Source organism: Takifugu rubripes, chromosome 10 (assembly GCF_901000725.2).
Source record: "Takifugu rubripes chromosome 10, fTakRub1.2, whole genome shotgun sequence".
NCBI lineage: Eukaryota > Metazoa > Chordata > Actinopteri > Tetraodontiformes > Tetraodontidae > Takifugu > Takifugu rubripes.
Genome location: NC_042294.1, coordinates 5,923,377 through 5,950,873, shown reverse-complemented (window position 1 = coordinate 5,950,873; position 27,497 = coordinate 5,923,377). Strand labels below are relative to the sequence as shown.

The following is a 27,497-nucleotide window of genomic DNA, read 5'->3' as shown; positions in this document are numbered from 1 at the left end:
TTCGAATTAAGTACGATGGAAAGGTTTGTATGATAGGTAAAATAAACTACACTGTCTCTTAGCATGAGACCAACTATGTGCTTTAAGAAAAGCCCCGCTGCCTCATTTATATGTGCAAATACCAGGAGAGATGAGTTATCCTCCATGGCAAGTGAAGCACACCTGTGGAAAGTCTATGACAACCTTTATTACTCTCCGATGGCCCCAAACAAGCTAAACAAGCACACTTTAGAGGCCAATTACTCAGAATGAGACATCTCTATGGCTGGGAGTGTCACTGCAAGTCTTACATTTTAACCATACAGTCTGTTCAATGATAAAGGCTTCAATTCAGCACAGGACATTACAGTAGTGTGGTTATAGATTCTGTGATTTATAAAATATTAACGAGTCACTCTATATTTACAATGTTATCTACATTTTTCCTAGTTCTTTTTTATAACATTTCAACATAGCTTTCATAAATCAGTTGTGCTACAACCTAGAAATACTATATTTTTTAAATGCTGTTGCCAATTTATAGCTACAAGTTTGAAGCTTACTCTCCATGCAAACACAGCAGCTGAGGAAAACGATACTCAATGTTCACAATTCAAGAATTTAGAATTTTAATAGGAGTGATAAGTGGATTGTGTGACTTCCTCTTGATACTAATGTGGTATTCTGGTGTAAAGATAGACTCCTCTCAGTAAAGCCACTAAATCTAAGTCAGCTGCACCCTAAAATACCAATATGTTTGGTGATAAATTTTCAGCACCTCTCTAATGGCAGCATTTGTCGGGACAGCCCCAACTGTCTGGAACCGTTACGGACTTGTGCAGCCCAGGCGGCCAGAAATGTGGCACTCTTCTTCTTTTCCACAACTGCCTGCACAGTTGTGCCCAGGTCAGCGGAGCACGTGGGGGCTGGGCCGCTCACCGAAGGGCTTGAGGAAGGAGGAGGGGCTCGCCATCACTGGAAACTTATGTTCACCACACCACCAACTCCCAGTGGGTGCGAGTACAAAATGCAGAAGTTATGGACTTAATTCCTGCCTTGCGATCTCACCTCCCCCTAGGCAGTCTCTCTGTTCCTGTCCCCCCCCTTCCCCCTTCCCCCCAACCTCCTGACTCATTCACCAAACCCCACTGGTGCAGCCACTGTGACATTTGTGAAGCCAGGAGTCCACATAACAAAAACACATTAGGCAAATGTCTGGGGTCAAACGTCTGTTTGAATTGGCCAGATGAAAGCCACTTAGATTGGGTCTGTGCCATTCTGCTAGCAACTAAATACAGTCACCGAAGAGGCTGTGAGGCTATGAGCTAGCGCTTAGCCCCCCTGACAGAATACGCCAGCAGAATATTCAGGTTCTGGTGCTGTGCATGCCAACAGAGGATACAGGAGCTCAAACAAAGCTATTTGAGCCAGTAGTATTAGCAGGTAATGGATCAGCTCTCGATAGTGCAAAAATAAAACAGAAGTACTATCGACCGGACAAAAAACTTATATTTAACCTAGATCCGCAATTGTTACTTAAGAAGCAAGTGCACAACTACACAGATGGGTTATTTAAAGTGATGAATGGGCATTCCCATTGGACAACAGCGATCGGTAATTTTTAACTCCAGACCCGGCAGCTGGGTTTATCTTCCTTGCTTGCCTTTTTCTGTACTGGTGCGTTAAAAAAAATAGGCAGCAAATGTCAGTCACTTCATAGAACAGCGTGCAACATGCTGAGCTGTGCAAGTTTCCACAGCCTTCAGAACAGTGTGAACTATTAGCGGCTTGGCAGAGACGGTGGGTGTCTCCACCGGGAGGCGCGGGAGTCGGACGGAGCTGAGGCATGATGAGGACTTCCAAAATAACCAACGGGCTAATCACAGGTTTAAGCGATGAGGACAGGACTGCTGATGCTCATGCTAATACTTTGTCCCAAAGCACCTCGTGGTGACTCCTGTGCATATGCCTGGTGCACGTCACCTCCATCGTGATGAGGGGGGGGAGACAGCTCTTCATTTTCTGTTTTACCACGAGCAGTGTTGCAACATTATCGATTACCTTTGAACGGGAAGTGCTGTCCAAGTTACTCTGAGAACAGCAAAACAACAAGTGTGTCATCCTGTAGAGACAAACAACAGCAACCTGAGATCATTCATCAACTTATCAATTCCTCAGCCCTGTCTAATGTGATGTAGCCCGTCTTATCTGACTTTCACAACCTTTTTAGGCTGCATCTCGAAAAAGCAGCTTTAAATCTGTTTAAACTAGCCCAAATGTGAAACTGAATGTCCTGGGGCACTATAACCTCGTGATTCTGCCTCAGAATGTTGCTTTAACGGTTTATTTCTTGAGTTTTCCACTTCATGTGGAGAAACACATGCATTAGCGATCCATAAAACTCACTGGACTATGTGGAATGTATCTCTTTCCCTCCCTGATTCATTCTGAACTTCAGTGGTCCTGCTGTGTTTTTAGATTACATACTTCACATGATTTCTGCTTGAATATACTGCATAATTTAGTATTTAACAAAAAAGCGACATTTTCTTTCAGCCTTTACATATGCTATCGCTCCATTGTTGCCCATCATGCAACACGAAGGTTTTTAGGTCAATTAAAACCTTCAACTCCATGGACCAAATACAAATGAAGACTTGAATTAGCAAAGATGCCTGACTAACCTTCGGCATGCAAGTTGCAGACAGTGAGGAAAGATGTAATGACTTGCCAAGCTCCTTTGATGATGTACATGTGAATCATCAATACCAGCAGCTTTGCGCGACTTGGCTAAAAATACAAACGGAACCACAACAAAGACACCCCGGTCATCCGGGGCCTTGGCTCTGACTCCAACATAAACATTACGTTTAGTTACGTGGATCAGAGGGAGCAAGGAGACAGTGGGAAAAGAGAGGAGTGGGAGAGCTTCTTCCTCAGCTTTTGTGACTTAACAGAAGCTCCTGTTGTTCATTAAATATGCAAAATAAAGAATTTACAGCATCCACATTATTATTCCTATTATTATGAATACAGACAGATAGAACAGAACTCTGTTAGGGCCAATTTTTTCAGATGTTTCCTTAATAATGTGGAATCAAAGTGCACTTTTGGATGTAAAACAGGATAAACTGGACAGGAACAATTAGAGGTCTCGTTCTGTTGAATGCTCACCAGAGTAATTAAAGGGTTTGCTGATTCGCTGTTCTGGCTAAAGGTGCACCTGGTCACCTGGGACAATAGGGAGAAATTCCTGTTTTTGTTTTCTGGAAGCTGTGGGAAGGATTTGGCAGAAATATGGGGGTGGGTGTGGCGCAATAGCGCCTTCTGACATTTTCAAGACTTTTCATTGTATTGGCTGGTTTGTGTTTGCGAAATAGTGAAGCCTTCTTTATAAAGGCTATCGGACTGCATCTCTAACACGTTCGGTTTGAACTCTTCCCGTTTCTCTTGCGAAACTCGGTCAACCTCTGAGCAGAATACACGAGCAACGCGTGATGACTATGCAATTTACAAAATTACAAGCTAGCTGAAACCCTGCCCGAAAGAAGCCCCAGCCCGAGTCTGAATTATTAAACAACTATTGATGAAGGCCTGATAAATGCACTTGGCTCACCGTCCCAATGACATTCTTCATCCTTCCATTCAGTTCTGGGCTGATTCTGCTGCACGGCCTGCCTCTGTGTTTGGCACCTCCTGCCAAAATTACAAAGATATGAAATATGCTCATTTACAATCACAAGAGGTAATTGTTTTCAGCAACATATCCGCTAACAGATCTCTGCTGTGCCGCTGTCTCTTTTTGCCCGGGAACTAAAATAAGAATACTTCCACTGAAGCTAATTACAGTTTCACACTGTGTGACAGTCAACAATCTTCCCCTGTTGTGTTGGCAAAGCACCAAACTCACCTATTATGCTCCCACAAGGGGAATTAACATACCGACCTGATGGACAGATCTGCACAGAACTTCCAGCATTAGTTTAATTACTTCTGTGCCTTCAGGTGCTGATATAAAAAGTCAAACCACAAATCAAAAGGAAGTTTTAAAAATTGGGTATGGAAGCAACCAGCTGACGTTCAGGCGTTTTGTGTGAAAAGAGTGAGGAATATGTGATAACACAGTAAAATAACATATATCGTCTTCACCTCTCGCCGCTACAAAGCACTTAATAAAATCCACATTTAACAAACAAACCAGGACTAAATGTTCAACTCTTTGGTGCATTATTAATGCAGCCTCTCCCTCAAATTGACCACTGATAAATTATTAAAATTAATCTGGTTATGGGAGTTTCATTATAATAATTTAATTAAATGGAGGCTTAAGGACCTCAGAGGGGCCAAGAGTCACCAGGGTGCTGTGCTTCACTCCTCTAATGGGCTGAGGACAGCAGAGTGCTGGCGTAATGCACAGGAGCCCATACATTATTTAATGGATCCCACTAAGTAAAGACAGATCAATGATAACTTGTCATCACATCAATGTGTTGAAAGCATTCCAGAGCCCGCTGCATGACCAGTGGAAGACGATGGAGAGCACAAAAAGAAGGTATGTTTCACCTTTAGGCAAGACAGCATTATCGCCTACAGATATGGTGAAATGCAACACCAAAAAGAGCCTCATATCAGCAGAGGGTAAAAAGTTTTGGGGAGTTGACACGTGTTCAAATCAAATAGGCTTAAAATGGCGACAGGTACACAGCATATGTCTATGTCTGTAGCCAATGTATGAGAGAAAGTGGAGCTGTAGAGAATGAGAGGAGGCAGGGAAATGTAAACAAAGACGCTATAAAATAGCATTGTTATTGGCAGAAACGTATAAATGAGATGAGTGCAATAATGTGGCTTACAAACACAAACGGATACGTGTGATAATGAAGAACACATGTGGCAGAAAAGCACTCATTATAAACACATATGCACGCCAGGCCTTCGTCTCAAAGAGGAAACTTGTAGGATGAACATTAGCATTTGGTGAAAACAAATGAATAATCACTTTAAGGTATAATACGCTGGGGTAAGCACACAATAAAAGAAAGCATTCTGCCTTTAAAATGGATAAAAATTGATTGTGTCCCAATAAAAACGAACTGGCGGAGTGTTAACTGGATTCCACATAAACGTCTGTAGCAGCCCCTGGCCGCTTTATTGTGTGCTAATGCAATAGAGAACACTTAGCAATAAATGCTCCTCTCTGATGAGCTCACAGAGGCTTTCCAAGATGGCCTGATGAAATTGTAAAAATTAGATTTGAGCGAGCTGCTAATGACTCCTAAAACAAAGGAAAATCTCTAAATAGAATTAGTCTGCCCTCTCCTTCTCTAAATACATCATATGTAAATTACTGTCATTTGGAGAAATATGCTTGCCTGGAAGGTAAAGCCTTCATTAGAGATCTCAGTAGGTTTGGGACTTCAACAGGAACTCCTCCAGGACATTTAAAAAGTTTCCCTGCTCAGAGATGATAACGCAAACCACGAAACAGGAATCCTTTAATTTCTACCAAACTTTAAACATACTGATAGTGAAATCTTATTTATTCCAAACCTAATGCTCAGTCGAATTCAAAGCATCATCATCAAAGAGGGGAGCCCTCTATCAATATTAATCTTGGCACGATTTTAAAGTTTTCATCAGTCCCGACAGAAGAGTTTACACACTTAACAGTCAGCAATGATTCCAGGTTTAACCACTCACTGATCTTTCACACCACCCTCTATTGTTTGTACGGGCCAAGGAAAACAGACATGTATGACAACTCTGCGGGAATTACGCACCAATTAACCAGGATCATTTCTGTTTACAGGAGCTGCTCGACTGTTTTCTAAGATAAACGCAGGGGCCTGCCAGTTGCCATGGCTCCAGGACATAGGCCTTGTGTTTTCCCATCAGGCAGGTAATTCTCTTATCTGGGCATTGTTCTCTGTTCATCCCACATGAATCGCGTGGCTTTGCCAGGAGATTTGCCCCGCTTTAGGTAAAAGCTTCACCAAATATGAGCGCGGACCACACGGCGTTTCCCAAAATAAAACCACGGCGATTATGTCATGAATAGAAAGGTCAGTTATACTCGAAACGACTCAAGTCTTCGTCGTATCTGCACGGTTAGCCGGAGTCTGAACGCTGCTGAAGTTTCAAGTGTTTTCTGACAGCAGGATCACATGTGGGGCAACAGCCAGCCTGCAGCTGTGGGGTATTTCCACTGTCCAAAAGCATCTACCTATTAATGGCGTTCGAAAAAGCTCAAATCTGTCAGGATGTCACCGCGCACTCTTCTTTCATTCTCATGGCAACCAAATACCTCATACAGTTTTCATTGTGTGCAGCACATTTAACAGAGAAAATGTGTGGTTGCTCATTTTAGGGATAAAAAATCTGCCCCCCCCCAAAAAAAAAATCAAATAAATATATTTTCATTTGTAACATCCACTGTAGGTGTCAGGCTTGATGCATCTAAATCTGGTTAATGATGTTCCTGAAGGAGTAATGTGCTGGATTACAGTAATTGAAAGTCCATACTGTGCCAGAAATAACTGTTCTCACACAGGGGCTAGACCCACTGGTGCCTTTTGCCGTCTGTTGGCGAGAACTAAATATATTTTCTGCATTCTGAATGGCATTCCACAGGAACGTGTACGTGCCAGTAGTTCGCTGCGAATGAGAATAAATAGCTTTCTCAGCCAAGCCTTGAGACATGTCAAAGATGGGTACAGACAGCATGTGTGGTGATTTATTGGATTGTTTGGAGAAATATATCAAGCACAAGCAGGTGTATGGAAATATTTGCGCTGTTAGGACATTAGAAACCGTCTGATTAATTTGCACTTCACTGCACATATAATGACAGAACAATAATCCTTTTGGAAAAACCCCAGGACCTAGTTTCTGACCACCTGTTCATCTAAAAAGTAGTTCCGGCACTCATCCAAAATCCGAACTTCCGAACCGGAGTGCTCCCTTTTTCATTTGTGTAGGAGGTGACGTGTGTAGCAACACGCTCTAATTCGGTGGTGGAGGAAAAGGTTACGTAAGCGATACGCTGCCCTGCGCCTGTCACTCAACCGGCTGCTGATTGGCAAATCCGGAACTGTAGGTGATGCTCTTTCACGTTGAGAGCAATGACAGATTAAACATTGGTGACAGAAATACTAAATATTGATCCAGCAGTCCAGCATCGGTTGCAGTTATGGATGGGATGGGAGTCTATAATAAAACATGACTAAATATTTTATGTATGTTTATGAAAACTATGCACTTACCAAGAATAATAGGCAGGAAAAAAACTATTTTCTAGATTACACCTCAAGACTAGCGTAGCTGTGCCACAAATACTGTAGCCAGTCTATTTCTTTTGGATCGATGTATAAAATAGCAAACACCGATGGACCACACACAGCTGTTAGCGCGGTGGTACTGTTTACATCATTGGAATTTTTGCCAATTACCCTTTTTCCCTAAATGCAAGACACACATAAAAAAAGACTGAAGCTCTGTTCTTGCAGTTTGTGAAGTGGAAATTAGGATGTATTAATTGTGAGTTTGAGCCTCACGACAGCGCCTGTGAGGAACTCAGAAAGAAGAAAGCTGTACTGAAGGCACAAAACATGTTTCCCTGAAATCAGATGGGACTGGAAACTGGCCCAACAGTTGTCCATCAAGGGAAACCAACAATCTGTTGGTGGCCTTGATGAAATCAGCTCACACTAAGACTGATGTGCTGACAGTGAGGATCAAGGCAGCCAGAGTTATTCTAGGGGACCTGTCACACAGCCCAGCAGCTGACCCGGACTACAGGCCAATAATCCGCCCTCACGGGGGTCAGTCTCCACGCTGTAAACAACAACACTTCAGGTAACATTTTAATCTGCAGGCAATGAGACAGAGGCAGGCGGAGCAAACGAGGACCCTTTTTTCCTCGATATTACATTCGCTCCATGTGTGAAAGTACACATCGTGTGTGAGCGGTTTTTCCTTCCGTCGTGCCTTTTTGACTCTGCTGACGTTATACCGGAGAGAAAACGTAGTGAGGGGGAACTTTTCCCCCAGCGATCTTTATATACCTATTTAAGAACAGCAGCCTTTCACACCAGGTTTGGCAGGAAGCGGCAGTAAAACGAAATGGGCAGGAACTACAGTATTTCATAATTAATAGGCAGTGGTGCAGAGAAGATCAGTGCAGGCTGACGTAAAAGACCAACAAGTGTAAAAGTCATTCCCTCTCTGCAAAATGGCGGATAAACTCTCCAGAGCCACATGTTTTCTTTCAAAAGACCAAAACCAGAGTAAGTTTGACGTGCATATCCATCCTTTTGTGTTGCTAAGGTGGTCTCACACCAGGGCACCACATGCAGTATTGTAAATTACATGGTGCACCTAATTGTCCACATCCACTTTATGACCAAAAACCACTGGTGCAGTGCTGACTCTATTGTCAGGTACTTAATCAAGGCCAGCAGATTTATGTCCATGCTCCAACTCTGGCAGGAGGCTGAGTAATTGAATCTTTTTTATACATCTAAAATTAGCAGTCTATTCTTAGAGAGTCGAGAGTTTGAAATGATAACATTAATGATATCAACCAATGCCATATGAGGCCGTGCCTTTCGCAGTGGCAGTTGCATGTTGCGTAATAGTCCCAGATGTTGCTCGGACTGACCTTAGCTGGGGGGTACGGTGCCATTATGCCAATCAAACACTGGAGCAGTTGATCAGTTGCAGGCCCAAAGTGGACTGGAGAAACGCAATTATTCAGCGTTGTACCTCACGTGGCAGCAGCGAGTGGCTCAAAGGTGAGAGCAAGCTCATCTGCGTGGGCCTGACAGGAAAAGATAATGATGAGAAAGTAATAACCAGAGCATGACAATGTTAATAAAGCACTCTTTCACGCTCATTTGCTTGGAACTATTGAAAAAGTGATTATTAGTGAATTATTGGATGCATTGCAGCCAGCTAAGCTGCAGACTATCAAAAAAGGACCAAAAAAGCATCGACAAAAGAACAAATTTCACTGGTTTGTGTTCGATTCTTTCATTAGGTTGATTTATATATTACTTGGTAACTTAACTCCTCCTGTCAGTGTGAAAGACAAAGCTGTCCGGCGTAAGAAAGGAGCGAGCATTGAGCGTGAAGTCGGAATGTGGTCTGTGTAGGGATGTCAGGAGCATAATGGCCAGCTGAGTCATAGGTTATAAAAAGCTGTCATTAGGGATTTCTGTCCTCAGCAGCTCATCACACAGGACCTGTGAATTATTTATTATGCTGGAAACTCAAGTGCTTTGTTACTCAAGACCGCCTGGCTTCCTGCGCCTTCCTTTCCGTGAGCTTGTTTAATAAAAGCATAGCATTTGCTCCTTGTAATTTAAGTCATTAAGAGGATGTGATGTATAAAAAGGTTTCGATTTTATTAATGCGACTGCTGCAGTGATTTTTCTTTTATACAACGAATATACTGTACAAATTACAAGCTAACAATGAGTTCACCTAATAGTGCTTCTGCACAAATGAAGTGCACAATCAAAGTGTTTGTATTAGTAGGCTAAAGCTCGTCTTAACCGAGCCTGCGGTCCAAATCCACCTAATTAGCACTTTGAGTGAATTAATTTGTTTCTATTAGATGACAACATTTTGCTTAAAACAATCAAGGTTAATGTTCACAACCTGGAAACTTTTAAATGTATTGCTATACGCATGAATAACATTGATTTTTGACCGTATGTATGCAAGAAAATAAGCTTTGAATAAGTTATTCAGCAGTTTCTCAATTTTTGATGGCAAAGTCAATGCAAATCAGGTCAGGCATTTTTTTTCCTGACTTTTGTTTTGCTCTCAGTATATGAAAATGGTTAAAAATCCCAAGGGTCAATGAAAATGATCCCTCCACTCCAGTCGCCTGCTCCAAGTCAGCCAAAACATTCCAGACTTCAAACGGCAGCTTTGCCTACCAGGGCCATTGCAGTGTCCTGGCCTCCATGGCCCAGGAGGACTTGGTTATTTGGATAAATTAATTTCTGGAGTCTGCCTGAGTTGCAAAAACAACCTCCTGCCTGACAGCAAATTAGTCTAACTGAAAACTTAAAATGTGCAAGTTTAAAAAAAAAAAAGAGTTTTAAAACACCAAATCGAATCTCAATCTGGTGGGTTTTTGTGTGGGTTTTTTGACATTTTAACAGAATTAGATCTAAATTAATCAGTAAACCTTTATGAAGCTGTAGACGCACCAAATTAAAATAATGAATTATCATAAACATTGAATTAAGAAGGTATAAATGAAACATTTTTTGAAGAAGAGCGCAAGAAAGACAAATAATGCAAACAGATGAAGACAATCCAGAATTAATGGGCTGCAACGTTTTCAGGCTCTCAGAGAGCTGTCCAAGGACACCATAGGGGAAACTTCATGGCCCCAGTAATTGGAGGAGCATGTAACTTCAAAAGTGAGGAGAACCGAGTAAAGAACCCTCCTCTGAAGTCGAGTCTTAAAGAAAACGTGAAGCACATGTACAGTGTATGAATCCGGTACATGTGTGTCTGAAAATTGTTCTATTCCTTCCTGCAGACATGATACATTGCGGTATCCCTGCTGGGCTTCCACGCTTTTAAAACACGGTAAATTCAGACTCTGAATCCTCGGGTCACAGCTGTTCCTCCTCAGGTCAATATGTATTAAAATTAAAAAAAAATCCAGCAGGAGCAAACTGGCTCAGAACAAAACAAGATGTTCCACAAAGATGTCTATAAAACATGTCACTCAAGAGGGTGTGACACTGACCTAAAAAAAATACTTTAAAAGGCGATATTTCACAACAGTTACGCTGTCGATTTCATTGCTCTTTCAACACATTTCTGCACCGAGGTCCCTTCATGCATTCGCCTTTTTTACAATTTACCAGAACTTCTACGCCTTCCTCGACCATAAACGTATTGGCATGACTTTGACATAACCTACACTTTTGTCTTTGTGATGTGCTGCAGCCATACATCACAAAAAAGTGTCCCAGACAGAAGAAAATGAAGACAAACTGTATCGTAGTGGAATGGGAAAAGCAGAGGGGAACACAATCTTTCCAAGGCCCACTGGTCTGAGGGAGGAACAATATGTGTGCTTGAGTCAATCCAACACCGACTGAAGAGCAAACGTCCGTTTTTAACCTGTGATCCATCATTGTCAAGCATGGAGTGGTGCAAAAAGGAAAATAATTAGATGGAAAAATGGACTGTGGCCTGGGGCAGAAAGAATGAGAGTGAGACACAGGTACAACTGCCGCTACCTTAAATGATACTTTGATAAAAGCATGCAACTCCCACCTGCAGCACCATTCTGGTGCGGGACGAGCCTGCTTTTCTTACAGAATATGCTACTGGGTCAAATGTGTGCCAGCTGAGAGGCTTCATTTGTTTTCACACACATTGTCAATGGGTGTGTATCTTTAAAATGTATGGTGTAGATTACCCTTATGGCCAATGCAGCTGAGGTGGTTCACTCATCTGGTAAGGATGCTTGTCCAAACCCCGTCTGCCTGGGGAGCTATCCCTAGGATAAAATATGACCGAGAGATTATGTCATGTCTCTCCTGGGTACCTTCTGGAAGAGATGGATGCTGTCAGGACAGTGTTCCTTCAAACCTGAACACAGATAATCAGGTGAAGGAAAATAAATCGATATTTCAGACTTTACCTGGGCAAGTAAATGGACACACCAAAGCAAAAAAAATGTTGATTTTGAAATGCAATTTTAAATGTATCCTCAACAATGAGCGTATGGAGTGGAAGTTTCAGCATGGAGCCATAAAAATATGATTTTGTTACAAAGAGCAGACACCAAGTCAGGTGAGGTCTGTCGTCATCTACTGCATAAATTAGCGGTCAATAAAGATCAAGAGTGACCAATCACAGCGCAGGAGTCCAGGTGGAAACTCTTGCAATTTAAAACGACTATAAATTGGAGTTTGCAATTAGGGTCTACATAATGAATGTTACGCTTTTTAAAATGAGGTAAATGTGATAGTGACATTAAAATATGAGAAATTAAAGACTCAGGCTTCATCTGTCTCCGCCCATCCTGCAAAGCCCTTAACATAGGCTACATGTAAACTTCCTCAGACAAGTGAAAAATAAATGAACTATAACCTGGATTGTAATTTAAAAATCTGATTTCTAAATAAAACGACAAACGCGTGGTTACTGTTGTGGCAACTTACCGCCACCGCCGTCAACCAACGCAACAAGTCCGTGCGTCCATTAACTTTTCCGGACCGGCAGCTCCTCCTTTAACCCGCTGAATAGCTGCGTCCGGGACAGAGAAACACCTAAAGTGGGGAGAAACACCAACATTTACCGCTGCTTTTCAATAACCGACGCAAAAGTGATGGAATTGGTTTGGCTGCGGAAGGTTACAGGGAACAACGGCAAATTAGATCCGTTCGCGTCGGTGTACGCGCGCCACCCACATACAACCGCGCGAGGATAACTCGACGTACCCACGTGCACGCTGAGGCGTATTACGGACGATTTTGAGGATTATAAAATGTACAAAAGGGGCATCATAACGAATTAGAATTTGAGATTTTATTCTAACTAATCAATTCATGACGGCAAGAAATACTCGATAAAAGTGTAATTAGTGTGATATACTGGGAATGAAAGCGTGTGGTGTTTTCATTAATACCTATGTCTCCAAGGTGAAATACTTTAGAGTAGAATAAATCCCTGCCTAGACCTATAATTTACTGATTTTAGTCTTCCTTCTTTTTGCTCTCATACAGAAAAAAAAAAACATTCAAAGCCTCAAATTGAAATTATTTTACACCAAGATTAAAAAATAGACCATTCATAAGCGCTGAGAAATACCTGTGCAAAGTGTTTTGTTTTTTCTGCATAGAACTGCAGCACTATGTCATTTCGGCCTTGTTGGAAACTCTACATAAGAGCTTTCTACTATTGTTTATTTTTGAACTTTACGAAGAGACAATTGCACTATTTTATTAGACACAGCAAGATATACTAGAAAATCTACCTCCTCCATTGTGAAAATAGTTTATTGGCATCTGAATGAATGCAGCACATACTTGCCTGAATTGCTTCTATATATAAAGCAATTGTCATTCTACTCCTTTGATAATATCAACTCATTAGACTAGATGATTGGATAGACAAGCCTTAACAGCCTTCAGCAATACATCACAAGACAATTCTGATGATTTGTTGCATCAATTGGCTCTTCATCTAATCTAATTTTGGTTAGAAAATGCACTCATCCAAAGGGTCCAGTCCAGGCCTTCATTTCAGCACCACAGCCCACACACCTTCAGATTAAGGGATTCGAGTGGATGGAAAGCGCCACATATCCTTGAGAGCATTTTTTAATTTCTTGCTGCTCCATCTGTTGAAATGATAAAGTGCAGCCATAATGGAGTGCAACAAGATTAAATTAATCAGGTTTGTCCATTACACTGCCGCGGGCTCTTCACAGATGATTGCAATTTTCTCTGTCAGGCCCATTATTGTAAGATCTGTTTAGTGGCTTGATGCAATTAAAATGGACTTAATGTAAATTTAACAATACAAATAACACTTCTGTCTGTGTATGTTTAAAAGGGGTGTGGCTGCAGGCTCCTGAAGTGCAACGGTAAACACCTACTGTAACCATTTTTAACTTCAAACAAACCCGAGTGCTATTTGATTAGTGTGGACTCAGTGATCAATAACTATGTTTCATGTTTTCATGTTCTCCGTGATGTCAAAAGATCCGGTTGCACGGACCACACTTGTCTGGACGGCAGCAGTAAGGAACACAACACCTTCCAGAGACATATCATGCTGCCCATAGATCATTTGGACCTGCAGTGGGGGTAGGGGGATTTAATGGAGCTGCGCTGATGAAAGCATATAAAGTGCACATGTATGAATCTCACGGTTCATTAGAGTAGGTGAGAAAGTTGCTTGAGAGATTTTTATTAATTTTTCCCAGAGTTGATCTAATATTTTCCTGATTGGTTGCTTCCTCCTGCTGGATCAGGTCACTGCCAGGGGACAAAGCCTGCAGGATATGCGCTTAGCAGGAGGAGATCTCGGCCTTGCGCCATACGGCTCCCACTGCCACTAAAACACGGGAACTGCTGAACTGCAACCCTAAAAATCTCAGATGCTTTTTATTCTCAGCACCTCTACAATCTGTGATTTATGCTGCACTGTAAAATCTAACAATACACTGATGCGTTCTCGGCATGTAGACGCTTTTAAGGGACCAGCATTGCAGCAGTCCTTCTGACGTGACGCACATTTTTCAGAGATGTGTCCTGACCCTTCGAGCCACATCTGTTTTAGGTGGTTTTACAAGATTTGAAGCAGCTAAGCTTAAGGTTATTGTGGCTAAATGAAGAATTACCATAACCAATCAGACAATGCACATTATTACATTATATGCTACATTTCATTTTAGGGGCAGGTGTTTTGTGTTAGTCTCATATCACATTACGAGGAAGTAAGTGAAGAAAAGTGCCTTTTTTAATATACAAATGCATTTTTGTAACATTCAAATATTAGATTTTCTCCTTAACCCACTTTTTAAAAACCGCACAATAAGATTAATGCTACCATGTGATGCCCAGGTAACCTGAGGAGGTATGCGCCACTGTGTTTGTCAGAGGCACCTTTTGCATGTGGTGCATTCCAGCGGTCAGAACAGGCCAACAACAAGCCAATCCATCACGTTTCCCACACCAGTAATTCAGTAGGTCTCCCATTATCTCCTTTGTTACCCAGAACACAACAGAAGAGGACAAAGCAACACGCGAAATAAGTCCTGTTCACTGATTTAACACAGGGACATATTTTTTATGCATTAAAATGAAAAACGAAAATTTGAAACCTTCTTTACTGACCCTTAAGGAATGTTGGTAATGTCTTTAAGCGGGCTATCAGATAAAAGCCTTGAATTATAGAGCATAAATGTAAGGTTTGCTCAATAAATTCACAATCATATTTTATTTATTGCATCATTAGAACCGTTTAAAATGACACCATTGGTTAAACTTTGTGTAGACTAACAAAATACAGCAACAAAACTCATGTCATTGAATAGAATGGTGAAAATTTATTTCTACCTGCTCAATAAATAGAAAAGCGACCAAACAGTGATGATAAATTGCTTTTGTGGTGTATGGCCTTGGGGTGATGGTTGTCCAGTTGCCAAAACAAATATGCCTGCACTGCAGGTACTAAAACCTGGAAAAAATGCCGTTCAGTTAGTGTCATATCAGCAGCTCTGTTGGAGAGGACTGGTGTTTGAGACTGAAGTGAAAAATAATGAGACGCCCATTCCAAAGAAATATTCAATACAAACACACAAGTACCAGCGCCGATGCCAGAAAATTCCCCACAAAAAAAAGAAACATTTTCAGGTCCGGTCCAGGAAAATTTGTAGCAGGGTGAAGTACTCCAAAACTGCTCAGTACAATTATTCAGTATGTTTGGATTCTTTGAAAAATCCCTTGAAGAAAAGTGAACTTGATTACGCGACCCTCTCTCTCTGTCCTGACGGTTTACGGGATGTGCTTTTTTAAGTAAAACAGGCGTCTTCTGAACGTTGCCAAAAAAGAAAAGGATCTCTGTGACAAAATAATTTTGCTTATAATTGGAAATCTCATTTGGGTCGAATAATGTGTTTAAAGGTTAAAATGTCAAACCATAGGGAGGTTACCTTATAGTTGGAGGCAATGCTTAATCTCACTCCTGTCTTCATAATATCTCATATATGTCACATTAACAGGGATTAAGGTTACACTTTTAAGTATGTGGGGAGTATTTAATGATAATAAAACTATTGTTTTTAAAGGAATAGGACTTTGGAGAACGTCTAAAAGCATCTAGAACCAGTTTCAACCTTATACAGATCTTTGCTGAATGTCATGTACCTTCCGCAACACTTGAAAAAAGACCCTACACACTGAATATAAAGTGTTTTCCTCACAGCAGTAGGTCGGCAATAGGTGTGGCTGAGTCTGCAGACGGATAGTGATCATGTGGATTAAACTGCATTTAGCCACACTTGTCTCATGGGATTTTTCTTGGCTACATGAGAGTGGACACCGAGCCAAAGCCCAGCTCAGTATTTTGACAGCAGAGCCAGAAAAAACAAAAGTGTTTTGAAAAGAGAGAGAGGGAGAGAGAGAGAGAAGGGGAGAAAATAAATGAAGATGTAGTGGAGAGAAACAGTAGTACCTCGGCCACTGCCTTACTCAATCCATATGCAAGGCTTAGAGGCAGGAAATACCCACAATTCAGTGTAATCAGGACAGAGGCCGCCTACTCCATTGGAACAGACCTGGTGGAACTGATTGGGCACCATAATGCAAGTAAAAGTTAAATATGCAGCCTACTAAAAAAAGGGCTTTTTACTTTTAGATGTAATTACAGTAATGGAAGGCAGCAAGTTCTATCTCCCATGAACTTTTGAGTGGAAATGAATTTGCGAAGGTTTTTTTCAGGTTAACTAGGCTGCACAGCACCGTTGCCACACGCTCTCTGTTTCAGGGCGACACGGTGTGTTTGACCGCTGTGTGGCCACATGTGTAAAAACATCCCAGACCCTCGTCGATGTGCACTCGGCCCTCTTTGAGTCACAAAGAAACATTTGTATTTTGCTCAGTTGCACAGCTAATTCACAGTCTGTGGCATTCGACCACGAGTGAGACTTCAGCAGAGCCACTGACAAAGCGCTTCTTTACGCAGGCAGCAGTTGTTTGACAGTTTGGTGGGTTTGTTCCATGATGAGGGAGAACTGCTGGTGTGTTGAACCATAATAACACTTCCCCCCAAACGACTGTGCTGTACTCTGTGAGAGGGGTTTCCCACTTATATAAGCTGGATTTCTGTCTCTGTTGCTTGACATTTATGGAATTCGAGGAGCCTGCGTGTTTACAGAGACATGTTTGGGGAGAGCTGAAGGAAATAAGGGTCACAACAGCTGGCAAGGTTTGTTTGAAAAGAAGGAGAATCTCCTGGTTCAAGACATCTAAATCTGTCGGTTTTAGATGCATCGTCACTATGACCACGCCGGGCTGTTTTTTTTTTTTAGGATTTTCTTCTCTTCCTCTTGCCTGTGGACAGAGGGCAGAAAAGAGGAGCAGGGTTAGTTATATAGTTGATTTGTACCTCTTGAAACGCTCAAAGGTCCCCAGTGGCCCTCCATCCCCTATCCTCACCTCCCACACAATTCCCAGGTCAACAGCGCTCTCAATATGAGGCGCGTCTGGTCTACTGTGACAGCATATGGTTATCCACTCACGGTGTCTGCAGACAACCGTTAATATATCTCCAGTGAACAACAAAGTAAACTAAAGCCGGGAAGAGTGCGCTCTATATACGCAGCACACCTGCCTGAGATGGGAGTGGTGGATTATTTAGATCTTAATGCTGACGCTAAATTAGTTTCAGATCAGGTGTTGTGCCTGCGATACTCTTTAAGAGGGTTCTTATGTCCCAGAGAACAATCTACATGAATACGAAAACCTGGAGTTTCCCAGCAGAACACTGATTGTGCTGTTATTCACTTCACTTGTCAGTGGTTTTAATGTTGTGGCTGATTGGTGTATATATACACTTTTTCCCTCTTTCCCCCAGAATCATAATATTCCCCCTTTTTGGCAGTTGGATGTCTGGTAATAAAGGAGCTCCACTGTACTATAGGCGAGCAGAGCGTAAACACACTAAATTAGACACTGATTACATCATATTCTGAATCAGGGGCTCAGAGGGCATCACATGAGGTTTTACGAGCGCTGTCAGCTACCTTTAATATACGCTCGCCACGGAGATGATGTTTACTTTTGAAAAACAAGCGCTCGTTTTGCCCTTTAGAGGCGGCGGTCCTTAAGTGCTCGGCAGCCTCGTGCAGATGTGAGCAGTGTAAACACCCAGTCATCATATTAGAATGATGTAAGCCCAAATGGTCTGCAGCCTATTACCACCTCCACGACTGCAGCACTTGGCGGTGCGTCGTCTCTATCCGATTTGATCGGCTGATTGGATGATGGACGGACACGTTTTGCACTGACGGCGGAGCCACGCGGCGACAGTTTGGCAGCACCGGTGGAGACTTGTGCCGGCGCAGATAGCATCTCTGAAAGGCAGCTCCCCTGGGTTAATGGGGGACTGATCCTATTAGGGCCCCTCCTCTGCCCCACTCTGCCTCTGTCTGCCGGAGAGCACCCATCATTGCCCAAGGATGAGACTAATGGGCTCCTAGTACACCCAGGAAGTACGATACTTTCCCACTTTTGTGTGTCCTACTGGCATTCAGGTAAATAGGATTTTGTTATTTGCCTTTAGATCTTTTGTTTTCCTGAAATTACAAATGGTTTCCATCTTTCTTTTGAGTTCAAAGGTACCTTAATGTCTGGTATAGGGCATTTTTGTTGTTTGTGTTCATTCATACTTTAAAATGGTAAAGTTGAAATGCAACAAAAAAATAAATGAAAAGTATTTTCCTGTTCTCCAGCATGCAGATGTTGGAACAATGTATATAATGAGAATGGGCTGAGTCTTGCTTTTTCCACATTTCAGTGACCAGATGTCTCTGTCTATGCGTCCCTCTAGTCCTGATGTCCAGGATCAGTTGTTCTCTATGGGTGCCCTCACATTTCCCTCTCAGCACAGTGGACCATAAATCCCCCCACCTCCACCCACCCACCCACCCACCCTGTCTGGTAGCAGTAACGGACGCCACGACTCGAAAACATCTCGAGCAAACGTAGGTCAGGTGGAAAGGTGAGGACAGTTTAACGGACCCTCCTCAACAAGCTCCTCTGTTGATCCCGAAAGAATTTGTTTCTCTTGCTGGACCTCCTTCGCTGGATGTGCGGGGGAATAAATTTAGGAAGCCACATTAAGAAGTGTAGCGTTACACACGTGATTGAGCTCTTCAGAAACCGCACCGAGCAATCAAGCCAGCCTGAAACCCATATTCATGCGCAGTCTAAACACAACGGGAGCGCTGCAATATAAGACTATTTTAAACTAAATTAAATCAACAGCCATAGACGCTGTTTGAACTTTATATGATTTACGCAATTTGCCAACTTGTATGTTGTTCTAACAGCTCGGCTCACATCAGCCCAGTCACCGAAGAGGCTGCACCACAGGAAACAACAAAACCAACCCTCTCTCAAAATCAGCAGTAGTACAATAACTTCTACGTGCCGCTCACTTTTTAAGCTTTTAAGACCCCGCTGTTTTGTGAATCACGCTGGCTCTGAGTTTCCCGACCTCACTATCGTATAAAACATCCTTATTGCACATGTGCCTGATAGTGAAGGTCAAAGGAAAGAGTCTTTGAAGGTTACAAGAGTGTGCATCTGGGCTGCACTCCAGGCAGCAGAGCTGCCGGTTATTTCCCTCTGTGGCTTCTGAAAGGCAGCAAAAAGACGTTGACCTAGGCCTCCGTAATGGCCCCTCAGTGGCCATCCAGTCTGGCGATGACCATCTTCAGCATATTTGAGGCCAGAGCTTTTGACATTTTTACATTCTGACTTATGCGGCTGGGCGGCGTCAGCGAGGGTGAATGATGGGAGAGAACCTGCCCTGCGTGAGACTCCAGCCGAGATCACAAATTGTCCTTCAGGTTTTTGGAGGACATCAAAAGGCGGTTTCAAAAGGTGACTCACCCTTAGCGGGGAGAGCTGATGTATGGTCTGAGGCTCACTGAAACGTCTTGAACAAACTCTCACTGCACCGCGTTTGACCTTTTTGAACCTGGCAGCACTCGGCTCCGAGCGGCGCCCTTATTTTGACAGAAGGCCAATAATCTTAGTTTATAAACCCAATTACACGTGCTGCAACCTTCACGCGTTTAAAGGCTGTTTGGTTCTCAGATCAACCTCTTTGCTCTTTAGTTTGTTTTGATGATGAAGAGTGGCAGAGCGTCATCAAACACTGTGAACTTTAATGGCGTTCCGGGCCAAAAATTTATGGTTTTGAGTCAAAAGCCGCGTCATACACCATGATAGTCCCTGTTACACCCTTGTTATGGCTCCCAGTTCTACGTGATTGTCGAAGGCATTGCTTTTGACAACTCCACTGAGGTAGGAACAGAAGCTGGAGTATTTGCTTTATATTACAGCAGCGTCACTTACGCAGAGAATATGGATTTCGAAGCATTTATACCTGCAACAACCGGGTCCATGATTACAGACATTCATGCACTCGCTGTAGATTATGATCTATTAAGTGGGGTTCCTTTTGTGTCTTTGAGTGGAACCGTATTGGAAGGTGGAGGGCGTTCTTCATGGAGATGTTCAGGGTTTGTGTGAATGGGACTGAAGGTAATTCCAGGAGAGGCCCGTGTCTTAATAAAAAAAATACAGAGATAAGAGGGGGCTCGTTCCAGACAAAGGTTTTTCTATTGCAAGTGGAGGTGTATTGAGGCACTGTTTTCTGGCAAACCACAGTAGATTCATGGAGCTATAGGCCTCGCCTTCCATGTCCTCTCCTCGGGTTTCCTGGCCTCGTCACACCGCAGGGGCCCTCTTTGCGCTCCTTGCTCTGAATGGGCGAGGGCTGATGCTAAGATTTCAGATGCTGGCCAGCCCTCTGTGAGGGAACAGGTGTCCCCTCTGTCTGCCTGTAGTTGGGGGTCCCGCCGTGGAAGCATGGGAAAGGGCACTCACCTCAGAGGTTCTACCCCAACGGACAGGTAACAGTGGGTCTTTCAGTGCCACCTGAATGCAACTTAATTGACATCCTTTAGGAACCACGGGAAGTGGCTGAAATTAGGAAATAAAGGGCGGAAATTCAGCAGGAGTCAGGACGTGAGGAGTCAGTGGGAATAAAGAGAAAGTGTTCTGATGTGCAAATGAGATTTAAAGGTGATATCTGGGTATACCAACCATAGTCAGTCAGCCTAGATAAAACCATTAGTCAGTTTTCTGAGGGGATTCTTAGGGTCTGGTGGTGAGCAGACCATTTTAGGAGAGATCAAAAGCACAAGAGCTTCAGCCCTGAAGCAACCGACCCATCAGTGTGACCTGTGATCAATGGAGCAGGTGTGGAGGACGGCACCGGGGCAGGGAAGCTTCCCCACCAATGACACCTTTAAGGACCCTTTGAGGGCACAAAATTTGTACTTACCGTCAAGATGGGGGGATTATTTTCCACCCACTCAAGTGAAAAACCTGTCCCAGAAGAAAAATAGGCCTGGTATTTGGTGCTCGTGACACCCTGCGTGTGTGAGTATAGACAACTATATCAGGCTCGATGAGTCTCCAGGAAAACCCACATTTGCAGATGTCATTTGTGACTGAAGTTCCGCTGAGTGATAATATATTGACTGGAATGCCACTGAAAACAGTTTCAAGCTCCTCCCGGATTCATTTGCACTGACCCAGAATGCAGTATTTTCTTAACACGAGCAGCAGGCCGCTTTGATGCTATCTCCCTGTGCAAACAGCGGAGGGCCGGCTGGCCCCTGCCCCGCCTGCGGCCGCCGAGGATGGCGTCGATTAATCACAGCTCAGTCTGAGAGAGAGCGCTCATAAATCGGCCTGGCCTGGCCTCAAACAGGTCGGTCCCATGGGCGCAGCGCCGTCATTTATCAACACTCTCCTCGCCGGATGAGGAGTAAATAAAAGTCTGAATATGTAGGAGAGAGGAGGGGGCGGAATGGGGAAGTAAACCAATTCATCTCTCAGTGTTTGTTTATCAGGTGTTGTCTGTAAAATACAGTTTTTGGGAGTAAATGATGAGGGGTTTTTGTTTCAATAATCCACTTATTCCTTATTATTTTCTTCTAAAACTGTGAAATTACACTGTAATGTAGTCCTTCATTGAGTTGTTCATTTTTAAAGAAAGCAAAACATTATTTATGATTAATTGACATCATTTATGATCTCCGTGCGTGCAAAGAGCAACATGTAAATGTTCTGAAGGTGTAGAATGCAGCAACTGTGATGAGCAACAATGTGGCGCCACGGCTGCATTATGTTTCCCTCAAGTGGAGATCAGGAAAAATGCATTTGATTCACATTCACTCGCACTCTCATCTGATGCACGTTTATCATCTCATGAATTTGGGTTAGGCTCCAGCTCAAGTTTCAGGATTTTTGACCATCCGTATTTGTGCACATTACACTGTGTTTCCTGGAGTTTTCTCTAATCTCGTTTCTGAGTCTCGGAGACGCGGCAGCAGGAAGCGCTATCTTCCATCATCGGCGTTCACCGGGCCTTTCCACACACTGGCAGCCCCACAAAGCCTGCGTGGAGACAGATGACAACGCCACAAAGACAACACAGGTGGCTGCAGACCACCTGGAGGAGAAATGCCCGGTCTGACTAAGATATGGAGTCACGGCGGAGAGGTCAAAATCGAGGCTAAAGGAAAGGGAGGAATAATAAAGATTTTGAGCGGAGATAAGAAAGAGATGGGTGAAGTTAGCAAATAAGTCAGGCAAAGGAATACAAACGCAACTAGAAGCGAGTCTGAGCAACTATAATGAGCAACTATAATGAGCAACTATAATGTTCTTACTGCTCGAAAAACTGCACAGTTTTGGTATTAGGCTAATGCTAATGCCTGAAAACAGGGACTCTTGGTTAACTTGGCCCTGTCCAAAGGTGCAAAAGGCTTAAAAGCTTCTGATGCTCCTTAAAGCACTTCTCATTTCTGATATGTTTGTAATGTGAAAATTAAAAATGTGCTCCTTTGAACAGCTTGCCCATATGTTGCTTCCGGTCGTTGTGCTATGCTAGGTAGCTAACAGGCTGCAGCTTTGATATAATTTGCTCATATATTATTTCTGGATTTGCTTTGATAGTTTAGACAGTCAGACAGTCCCATAATAAATAATGTCACTGACGCTATAAAATGAATTTTTAAGAAGTTAGATCAAGCATAAATGTAGCGTCCATGTGATTTATAGGGAAGGATAAACTGGTCAAAGCCAACTTCTATCAACAAACCCAGGGAAGAACTTGTCTCAAATGTCACAATAAGAGAGCTATCATCAAATTTGACCCCTCTCTCTCCTTTCCTTTAACAATACCATTTTATAACGACATGGTCGGTCACACTACATATTGCGATTACATGGGCCGCTTTCAAGGGGGTTTCTCCTGAGCAAGATGGATCTCTCTGCGGGGCTCACATTCGTGCCCACCTTTGAACTCAGGGAGATGCTTTAGTAGCGTGACTTGAACCTATTCCCCACGTTAAGCCGAGTGAACATTTATCCACACGGCTCAATCCCCGAGGATCAGATTCTGGTGCCAGCAGATATTTTAATTGTCGTTTCACAGCTTTTTAGACTTTCTTTTTGTTTTTTTAGAGATGAAATGAAGGTGAGAAGAACATGGGGAGAGACTGGGAACTCAGGGGAACAGGCAGCAGCTTTAGTGTTTAATAACTTCCTGTTTTTTTTTTTCTCAATTTTAATTTTTAATTTATGTCATTTTTGCAGGTAAGAAAAATAAGCAGAAGAAGCAGAATCATCAGTGGTTTATGTGGTTAGAGTGTGTGATCTGTGTGACACACCATCCTAGTATTGCACAAACAGGCAAAATATCCCCTTTTAAAGGACAATCCGGGCTCTTTGGGGCATTGTTGCTCAGTTTTGAAGGTTTTTTATGGACAATATCCAATCAGACTGTGCAACAATAACAACAACTGCACATTATCTCTGCACATAATCCCTCATGTCTATCATTGTAAGATAATATTCCCCGTGTGCCACGGGAAAACAAATATGGCCATTAGTAAACATCAATGCTTACATGAATGATTTATAAAAGACTGAGAAAAGTTCTTCACTGAAGGAGCTTTAATTCCAATTTTAGTTTTGCAGCATCAAGGACATGAACATTCCTTCACCCCAATGTAAGCTAACACAAAATGATGCTGCTAACAGATGCTAACAGCATGCACCTCCATCCTTTTCTGTGCTCTCATCTACTCTTTTTATCCCCATCTTTCCTTTCCTCCTCACCTCATTGGTACCACTTCCTGTTTGGCGGGAGCACCTTCACCTCCAGCTCAAGGGCCCGAGTGTCTGCAAGCCCGCCCCGCAGCTGTCACCAAACCCAAACGGACACTCTTAATTGGCCTTCCAGACTTGAGGAAACTGGACTAAAATATTTGCATAAATTCGCAGAGGATGGGAGGAAATTGTTAAAACATGTGAGCAGACGCCGCTGTAACCTTACCCGTAGGAACAAGCGGCTCTTGGGTGCCACCCAGCGCCAGCGGTGCCAAGCAAGGCCGAGAGGGAGGTGGCGTTACAGGGGAGAAGAGAGAGGTGAGGGGTGAAAAGGTCACCCTGGCTGATCCTATTAGAGTGTCCCACCTTTTTCATACTGGTTAGAGCCAGAGGAGTCCTGACACAGCCTGAGCCACCCAATGGTATCAAATGGCCCCAACTTTCCTGTTTCTTTCCTTAGATTCCTCTGAAGATTTTTATCGGTTCTACCTTTTTAGTGGTTCTAGGAGTACATAGATGGCATGAGTAATCAGGCCTGTACACTGTAAAAGTTATAGCCATATTTATTTTAAAATAAAATATTCAGAGTACCTGAACTTTTGAAGTTGATTTTCTTTGCAAGTTTACACCTGCAAGGAGGAAAACTTTTTTTTTGAAATTGAAAAATTCTAATGTAAGAATAGTAAACACCCATCCTTGTTAGACCAGCTGTTTTCCTTTTAAGTACCACTACAGCCACTTTCAAGGTCTCAGACTCAGAATTCTATTGTTTTAAAGGGTCACAATCCATAAAGCTGCTGCAGGAAGGGTCCGCTCATAAATGCTTGATGCCTTTTTCGAATTAAAGATACACATCACCCGTCCAGATAGAGCCGCAATATCCCACACTTCTCTCACATTTCTGTTTTTCTAAATTAAAAAAGAAGGGGGAAAACTTAATCACCGCCGAGTTTTCAGCTGAGCTGAGAGGAAATTTGGGGATTTGGGCCCAACTATAAAGACTTAACAAACCCAGGGAGTGTGTGCGAGTGAAGCGAACGGTCCGTTCCTAAATGAGATAAGGAGGCCTACTTTGGATCAGGCTGGAAGACTTTCAGGAAAACGTCTCGTCGTGATGGATGATCCGGCGTGGTGAGGTTCCGCTGTGCGAAAACTTTCATTCCTGCGAAGGAATCTGACATTTGTTGCAAACTTTTTTGGCTCTTTGAAGTCGTACTAATGTGCGTTAGAGCACATTAGCGTTATGCGGCAGCGTTCCAGCCCCTATCCTCCTCCGTCCTGGTTCCCACATCCAAAAAGTTGTGGGCGTTCGGTCGAAACCGCGACAGGGCACGGTAATTAAACTAGGCCGGACCATGTGGAAAAGGCATAGAGCTTTAAATGCACTCGCTGGACATAACATAAGCACCATGCACATGGATCATATGGGAGTTCCCCATTTACAGGGGGTGCCAGCTGCAGCGAGACACTGCGGCGAGGTTTGTCACCTTGTAAATGAAAGAGGAGGGACGGAGAAAACGCGGGGAAGTCCACCAGCAAGACTGCGGCGTGTCTCTTTGTTGCACGCCAGAGGTGGAGAGAGCGCGGAGGCGGAGGACGGCGAGGCCGAGGCGCGTGAAGTAGCTCGAGCAGGCATCAGGTGTCTCTGGGATTTCAAAGGAAATTTCACGCTAGGAAATTTGGTTTTATGGTTCTGTGCTTGGAGGGACGGTGAAACACAAGAATAATATTGTTTTCAGCAGACTAACGTGAGATAGAGATGTAAATGGGCCCCTTGAAGCCTAAAGCACAGGGTGGATTATACCGCGGAGTTTATCTATTGATCAGAAGTGTTTATCTCTGCTCTACAGGAATACAACATTGTTAATAAATGAGCGTACAAACAGCGGAGTTTGTGTTGTGTTTTATTTATTTTAATTCTAGAACCTCTTGAATAATAATGTCTCAGCTGGGTCAAATGGATCAATGGCGTGAGTCCCGACAGGAAGATAACAGATGAGAAAAGTCTTCGCGGCAGAAAGGGTGCGGAAAGAGACCGCGTGTGCATCTGCGGCGTAGTGAGAGAGGAGGAGAGCGTGTGTCCCAGCGATGCCCAGAGGAAGGAGGAAACGGCGAGGGAGAGGCGGCGTAGGCGCCTTCTCATGTGCGTGAGTGTGTTTTCGAGATGATGACAGAACAAACGACCTCCTCTGTCATGCACGGCCTTGGGAATCCTCCGTGGACTTAGGGCTCCATCAGCCCAAGGGGAAGTGAGTGTGTGTGTGTGTGTGTGTGTGTGTGTGTTGGGGGGGGCTAAAGCTGTCCTCGGAGCTGCCTGTTTGTCTCTTTCCACACCGCCGACTCCCAAACAGAAGGGCCCTGCACCTCTCCCACGGGTCAGGTCCATCTCAACCCCCGGCGAGCTTTGATCTGATGGACACAAGACGGGAGGCTGAAGGGGGCTTTTTGCAGTGTGTGTGTGTGTGTGTGTGTGTGTGTGTGTGTGTGTGTGACATACAGACAGACAGACAGATAGACAGAGAGACAGGGTTCAGGTCAGAAAGGGTCAAAGGCTAATGTCCATCTTTACTCTGCTGTTTTTTCTGGCTTCATAACAACAACTAACAAACAGTTGTACAAACTGAAGAATCCATATTTATTGATACTTATTAAAAAACAGTTTTACGATTCTAACTGTGTTTTAAGCTTACTTCCCTCAGAGTTGCACGACCTAATGCAGCTACCGATGCTAATACAGTTCCACAATAATATCCGACAAAAATGTATTTTTAAATCAGGAGGACGTCCTTCATCATTGTGAATCCGCCCAAGGAGTCCGTTTTCTAACTTGTTGTGACTGTCAACAACGTGACAGTGGCAATAAACAGAAAACAGTCTATTCAGCATTCTGAAAAAGTGCTAATTATAAAGTCTGAATCGAGGAGTCTCTGCATGTTGTTGTTAGTGCTGCAGTTATGAGATGTTTATGGTTTTTTGTTCTCAAATTTTCACTCTGCATGTGGGTAAAAGAGACCAGGGAGACGGCAGCTGCTAATCATTTGAAGCATGTGGCTATCCGATGAGTTTATTTGATCCTTTAAATCATTCAATGATGCCAGCAAACTGGGAGAGAAGATGGTGAGGAAGCCTCGGATCGCTCCATGAGCGCTGCAGCCCGATTGCTCACCTGTGTTGCTCACAGAGATCTCCACCCCCCACCCCCCCTCCAGCCCTGCTCTGTTTTCCCCCAAAGGCAACCTTCCTGACCACCACACAGCCATCACCCTTCCAATCACTTCTACCCAGGACAGCCCTTTTTGAAGGCTGAGTAATTAACGTGCCATCCGATACGCCATCCGGCCGTGGAGGCTCTCCGGGGGGACACAGGAACACACATCATCTCTCTCTGCGTCGCGCACACATGTGCACGTGCACGCGCCAAACCGGCTACGCGCACAGACGATCCATCAAACAGCGTTAACTGGGCGAGCGTTGCTGTCAGCTGCGTCTCGGCACGCCATGGTGACCCCGAGGTTACCCCAAAGAGACCATCATGTGCCATAATTGCAGTCC

The 27,497-nt window shown here is 43.5% G+C and overlaps 1 protein-coding gene across 7 annotated transcripts in view; it reads right to left on the bottom strand.

Annotated features, from left to right (window-relative positions):
• eya1 (EYA transcriptional coactivator and phosphatase 1) overlaps positions 1 to 12,439 on the bottom strand; it is a 48,054-nt gene extending 35,615 nt beyond the window's left edge. For 5 of the 7 annotated variants that reach the window (XM_029843034.1, XM_029843037.1, XM_029843038.1 and 2 more), the window contains exons 1-4: positions 12,180 to 12,439; positions 11,432 to 11,512; positions 8,639 to 8,797; positions 3,596 to 3,675 (exon numbers count right to left, since the gene is read on the bottom strand). In XM_029843034.1, coding sequence (XP_029698894.1) covers positions 3,596 to 3,609 — 14 coding nt within the window. In that variant the 5' untranslated portion in view covers positions 3,610 to 3,675; positions 8,639 to 8,797; positions 11,432 to 11,512; positions 12,180 to 12,439. The remainder of the gene's footprint in view (positions 1 to 3,595; positions 3,676 to 8,638; positions 8,798 to 11,431; positions 11,513 to 12,179) is intronic. The other 2 variants (XM_029843042.1, XM_029843043.1) reach the window with 2 other exon arrangements.
• Positions 12,440 to 27,497: the final 15,058 nt, after the last annotated feature.